General features: G+C 44.1%; 1 protein-coding gene across 1 annotated transcript in view; it reads left to right on the top strand.

Moving 5' to 3' along the window:
- The window catches only part of rpl37a (ribosomal protein L37a), a 50781-nt gene extending 44360 nt beyond the window's left edge, over positions 1 to 6421 (top strand). Inside the window, exons 2-3 of the mRNA XM_048599296.1 lie at positions 685 to 767; positions 6280 to 6421. Coding sequence (XP_048455253.1) covers positions 685 to 767; positions 6280 to 6343 — 147 coding nt within the window. The 3' untranslated portion in view covers positions 6344 to 6421. The remainder of the gene's footprint in view (positions 1 to 684; positions 768 to 6279) is intronic.
- Positions 6422 to 6642: the final 221 nt, after the last annotated feature.

The raw sequence follows: 6642 nt of genomic DNA, 5'->3' as shown, positions 1-6642 counted from the left end.
CAGGGACAGATTTGCTCCTCCTCCAGTACTATACCCAGGTGATATATAATGACAGACCTGCCCTCGCTAGTGCCGTACACCAGTGGTATACACAGACAGGCCTATCCCCCACCTGTACTATAGTGCAGTTTTACAGTGACCTGTCCCTAGCAGTGCTGTACCTATGACACCCCCTGTTAAACTGCCACAGATGTGCCCCGACCAGTACTGTATTCTGTAGGCTGAATAGGCTGGAACTTTTTAAACTGGACCTTAGGAGGTGCAGAGCTGACCTTAAGAGGTTTATAAAATTGAGGGGATAGATAAGATGAATAGCAAGGGTCTTTTCCCTAGACTGGAGGAGTTCAAAAGGTGGGGGGCCATATTTTTAAGGTGAGATGTGAAAGTTTTTTAAAAGTTAATTAGGGACAGCCTTTTTACACAGTCATTCATATGTGGAATGAACTGCCAGAGAATGTGGTGGATGCAGATACAGTTCGAACATTTTAAAAGACATTGGGTTAAGTACATGAATTGGGACAGTTTGGAGGGATATGGACCAAATGCAGGCAAGTGGGACTAGTTTAGTTTGGGAACATGGCGTGGACTAGTTGGAACAAAGGGCCTGTATGACTCTATCCATATGCTTTTGAGCTTGCCTGCATGATTTTCCAGTTCTGATTAACCCCTGTCTTGCTTCTTCAGACTAAGATGAAGAGGAGAGCTGTAGGCATCTGGCATTGTGGATCCTGCATGAAAACAGTAGCCGGAGGGGCTTGGGCCTACAAGTAAGTGAACAGTTCTTACTGGGGCAGGAGGAGCAAGTTGGAAAGTGGAGCACTGCGTCTGTTGATTGGGATAGGACTTAAGTGATGGCCTATAGTGGTATTATCACTGGACCATTGATCCAGTGACCTGAGTAATATTCTGAGGATCTGGGTTCAAATCCTGCCATGGCAAATGGTAACATTTGAATTCAATAAAGATCCGGAATTAAGAGTCTAATGATGGCCAAGAGTCCATTGTTGTAAAAATGCATCTGATTCACTAATGTCCTTTAGCAAAGGAAACTGCCATCCTTATCTGGTCTGGCCTACACGTGACTCCAGACCCATAGCAATGTGGTTGGCTTTTAACCACCCTCTGGTTAACTAGCCCTGAACAATAAACGCTTGTCCAGGCAATGACATCCACACTTTGTGAATGGATAACAGAAACTTGGCTAGTCGTCTTGAATTATTGTACCTCTTGGGGTTAAGAACACCCACAGTGCTATTAGGGACACGTTGAGCAGACAGCAGGGAATTCATAGAGTAATCAGCAAGGAAACAGGCCCTTTGGTGCAACTAATTCCAATTGCCTGCATTTGGTCCATTTCCCTCCAAACCCTTCCAATCCATGTACCTATCCAAATGTTTTTTTAACTGTTGCTATTGTGCCTGCCTCAACTATTTTCTCTCGCAGCCCATTCTATATACGCACCACTTTGCGTGAAGAGGTTGCCCCTCAGGTCCTTCTTAAATCTTCCCCCTCTCACCTTAAACCTATGCCCTCTAGTTTTCAATTTTGCATTCCTGGGAAAAAGACGGTATGCATTCATCCTATCTATGCCCCTCATGATTTTATACACCTCAATAAGGTCACCCCTCATTCTCCTATGTTCCAAGGAATAAAGTCCTTTCCTGTCCAACCTCTCCCTATAACTCAGGCCTAGTAGTCCTGGCAACTTCCTTGTAAATCTGCTTTACACACTTCCAGTTTAACTCTGTCTTTCCTATAACAGGGTTGCCAAAACTGTACACAAAACCCCAAGTGTGGCCTCACCAATAACTGATACAACTGTAATACAGCATCGCAACTCCTATATTCAGTGCCTTGGCCAATGAAGGCCAGTGTGCTAAATGTCTTCACCACTCTGTCTACCTGTGACGCCACTTTCCATGAACTATGTACTTGTACTCCTAGGTCCTTCTGTTCCACAACACTCCTCAGGACCTTACCATTTACTGTACAAGTCCTATCTCGGTTTGACTTTCCAAAGTGCAGCACATCACTTTTATCTGCATTTGCCAATCTTCAGCCCACATTCCCATCTGATCAAGATCCCTCTAATTTTAAGGTCCCAGCACCAATCCCTGTGGCACACCACTAGTCACAGGCCTCCAGTCTGAGAAACAGCCTTCAACCATCACCCTCTGCTTCCCACCATCGAGCCAATTTTGAATCTAATGAGCTAGCTCTCCCTGGATCCTGTGCAACTTAACTTTCATGACTAGCCTTCTGTGCGGGACCTTGTCAAAGCCGAAGAAAAGTCCATATAGACAACATCCACTGCCCTACTCTCATCCATCCTCTTGATTACCTCCTTGAAAAACTCCATAAGATTTGTCAAACATGACTTCTTGTGCACAAATCCATGCTGACGATCCCTAATCAAACCTTCAATATCCAAATGATCAGAGGTATAGATACAGTAGACAGCCAGAGACTTTTTCCTAGGGTGGAGGTAGCTATTACAAGGGGGCATAGTTTTAAAGTGAGTGGAGGTATCTATAGGGGAGACATCAGAGGTAGGTTCTTTACTCGGACAATGGTCGGGACGTGGAATGCATTGTCGGAGAGGTTAGTGGAGTCGGCCTCATTAGGTGCATTTAAGCGGCTATTAGGTAGGCATATGGATGATAGTATAAGGTAGGGGTGGAGGTTAGATAGACTTTAGGATTAGGGTAAAAGTTTGGCACAATGTCGTGGGCCGAAGGACCCGTACTGTGCTGTACACTTCTATGTTCAAAGGGTGGTTGATCCTGTCCCTTGGTATCCTCTTCAATAACTTGCCTACCACTGATGTCAGGCTCACTGGCCTGTAGTTCCCTGGCTTGTCTTTGCTACCTTTCTTAAACAATGGAATAGCAGTCTTTCGGAACTTCGCCAGTGGCTAAAGATGAAGCAAAAATCTCTGCAAGGGCCTCTGTAATTCCTTCACTAATCTCCCACAATGTCAGAGGATGGACTTTTTTAATTCATTCACCGGATGCGGGCGTCGCTGGCCAGGCAGCATTTATTGCCCATCCCAAATTGCCACATTGCTGTGGGTCTGGAGTCACATGTAGGCCAGACCAGGTAAGGATGGCAGTTTCCTTCCCTAAAGGACATTTAGTGAACCAGATGGGTTTTTCTGACAATTGACAATGGATTCATGGTCATCATTAGATTGTTAATTCCAGACATTTATTGAATTCACATTCCACCATCTGCCATGGTGGGATTCAAACCCAGGTCCCCAGAACATTAGAGATAACACGGTGTAGAGCTGGGTGAACAAAGCAGGCTAAGCAGCATCAGAGGAGCAGGAAAGCTGACGTTTTGGGTCGAGACCCTTCTTCAGAAATGGGGGAGGGGAAGGGGATTCTGAAATAAATAGGGAGAGAGGGGGAGGTGGATAGGAGATGGATAAAGGAGAAAATAGGTGGAGAGGAGACAGACAGGTCAAAGAGGCGGGGTTGGAGCCAGTAAAGGTGAATGTAGGTGGGGAGTTAGGGAGGGGATAGGTCGGTCCAGGGAGGACGGACAGGTCAAGGAGGCGGGATGAGGTTAGTGGGTAGGAGATGAGGGTGGGGCTTGAGGTGGGAGGCATGGTTAGGGAGGTGGGAACGAGCTGGGCTGGCTTTGGGATGCTGTCGGGGGAGGGGAGATTTTGAAGCTTGTGAAGTCCACATTGATACCCTTGGGCTGTAGGGTTCCCGAAATGAGCTGCTGTTCCTGCATCCAGCTCTACACCGTGTTATCTCAGATTCTCCAGCATCGGCAGTTCCTGCTATCTCTCCCCAGAACATTATTTGGGTCTCTGGACTAACAGTCCAGCGATAATACCACTAGGCCATTGCCTCCCTGGGGGATTTATACAACTTAATGTAATCTAAGGCTGCAAACACTACCTCTCTGGTAATATGTATGTGGTTTCTCTTATTTCCTTAGCATCTATGATTCTCTCGTCAGTAAACACTGAGGAGACATATTCATTAATAATCTCCCCATCTCCTGTGGCTTAACACAGAGATGGCCATGCTGATCTTTAATGGGACCTATTCTCTCCCTAAAACCCTTTTTAACAAAGCTATTGAACCTCTTGAGATTGTCTTAACCTTATCTGCCAAATCCATCTCATACCCTCATTTTGCTCTTCTGATTTCCCTCTTGTGTGCTCCGACACTTTTTATAGTCATCTAGGACCTTGAGCCCGATAGGCATACATTGGGTTTAAACTACTACTTTTTCCTGACCAGAGCCTCTCTATCCCTCGTCTGCCAGGGATCCCTAAACCTGCCAGGTTTTCCCTTATCCCTCACAGGGATATACTGACCCTGGACTCTTGATATCACACTTTTAAAAGCCTGATATTTGCCAGTCGTTTCTTTCCCTTCAAACAGACTTACCAAATCAATTGCTGCTAAATCCTGCCTAAAGGCCCCAATATTGCCCCTGTTCCAGTTCAGCACCTTAACCTGTGGACCTGTCCTATCTTTTTCCAGAACTATGTTAAAAATAAGAGAGTTATGGTCCCTGGATCCAAAGTGCTCTCTGACTGACACTTCAGTCACTTGCCTAACCTCGTTTCCTAAGACAAGGTCCATTGTTGCACCCTCCTGAGTAGGATCCTCTACATGTTGATTTAGGAAACGCTATTGGACACATTTGACAAGTTCCACCACGTCCAGGCCTTTTCCACTCTGGGTAGCCCAGTCAATAAAGGGGAAATTAAAATCTCCAGCCAATACTACTCTGTTATTCCTACAGGTATCTGCAGTCTCTCTACACATCTGCTCCTCTAATAGCTGCTGGCTATTAGGCAGTCTAAAAACAGTTCCAACAGTGTGACCATCCCTTCCTTATTTCTGAGTTCTAACCATATGGCCTCATTTGATGACCAATTAAGAATACCCTCTCTAAGCACTGTTGTTATGTCCTTCCTTATGAAAAGGGCAACTCCTGCTGCTCGCTTGCTTGTACTTCTGTCATGCCTGTCGCTTCTGTATCCTGGAACATTGAGCTGCCAGTCCTGCCCTTCTCTCAGTCCTGTTTCTGTTATGGTTATTATATCCCAGTCCCCAGAGCCAATCCATGCTCTGAGCTCATCTTACCAGTCAGGCCTCATGCGTTAAAATAAATGCACTTTAAACCAGAAGTCTTTTCCCTCCTTTTACTGTGCCCTGGCTATCCTGAATAGTAAACTTTACTGTGGAATTACTTGCTTTGAAATTCAACTCTCCGACCTGCTCATCTACATTTTGAAATGTTCATTCATTGGAATAGGATGTCACTAGCTAGGCTGGTATTTATTTCCCATCCCTAATTGCTCAGATTTGGCTTTGTCATATGTAGGCCAGACCAGGTAAGGAGAGCAGATTTCTTGCCCTAAAGGATATTAGTGAACCACATATCTTCATAATCATCAATGGTTTTGTTGTCCTTATTGGATTTTGAATTTTAGATTTTTATTCAGTTCAAATTCCACTGTATCTGGGTCCTTGGGAATATACCATCAGGTTCTGGATTACTTTTTTATTACGTTACCTCCATGCTGTCCCTTTCCTTATTTGGCTGGACCAGTTTGATTCCTTCCCATAAGTTTATCATGGGGGATTGAGTGATTGTAATGCCTTGGAATGACAAGGAAAATGGTTAAATTATCTTTTATTGGAGATGGTTATTGTCTGGCACTTGTGTGGCTCCAAGATTACTTAGCACTTGTGAACCCAAGCCTGGATATTACCTAGGTCTATGGAGTATTGAATGTATTTAAGGTAGGGATTGATACATTTTTGATTAGTAGGGGGATTAAAGGTTACTAGGAGAAGGCAGGATAAATTTATCAGCCATTATCAAATGGCAGAGCAGACTCTGGGCCAAATGGCTTAATTCTGCTCTTGTATCTTATGGTCTGTCTGTGGACTCTTCAAGCATAATTGAGTCTTTCTGAAGAAAGTATAAATGAAGCTTTCCCCTTGAATTGGTGTTCCTTTGACATTTTTTTAACAACTGGAGTTCTGTGCTACCAAATCACTGAGCCTAAACTATTTGTCTCTTGCATGATGTTTAGATATCAATGGAAAATTTGAAGATCATGAAGAGTATTATAAAAAGGCAGCTGTTCCTTTATACCAACTGTGTTGGCACTGTTTGTTGTGATATATTGGCTTACCCTGTTTTGTTTAGCCAAGTGTGATTTAGCTCTGTTTGTGGGATAACCCTGGCAGATTTGCTCTGACAAACTGTTTTTCCTTTTTTTCCCTTCTCTGCCAGTACCACCTCAGCTGTTACAGTGAAATCTGCAATTCGCCGTCTGCGGGAGTTGAAGGATCAGTGAACAGTGGCTGGGGAGGTGGATCCTTTCCAGAGGTGCATGTGTCAGCAGAGTTGTTAATAAAAGTTTTAAATAAAGACACCATTGTTTATTAGTCTGTTATTTGCTGACAAGACCTGTCAGTGACTGAATAGTGGCTGTGTTTTGCCTATTAATTGTTGTACTTTGAAGTTTTGGCACAGAGATCTCAGGAGACTGAACTCCTTTTTACTGATATGAGAGGTAAAACATTTTGATTGAGTTGGAGGAAAAGACCCATAGCTGTTTTAAGAGTAGCAACAAATAATTACTTCCAAATTAAT

The sequence above is a fragment of the Rhincodon typus genome, chromosome 7 (genome assembly GCF_021869965.1).
Source record: "Rhincodon typus isolate 14 chromosome 7, sRhiTyp1.1, whole genome shotgun sequence".
NCBI classification, from domain to species: Eukaryota; Metazoa; Chordata; class Chondrichthyes; order Orectolobiformes; family Rhincodontidae; genus Rhincodon; species Rhincodon typus.
This window is presented reverse-complemented; position numbering and strand designations above follow the sequence as displayed.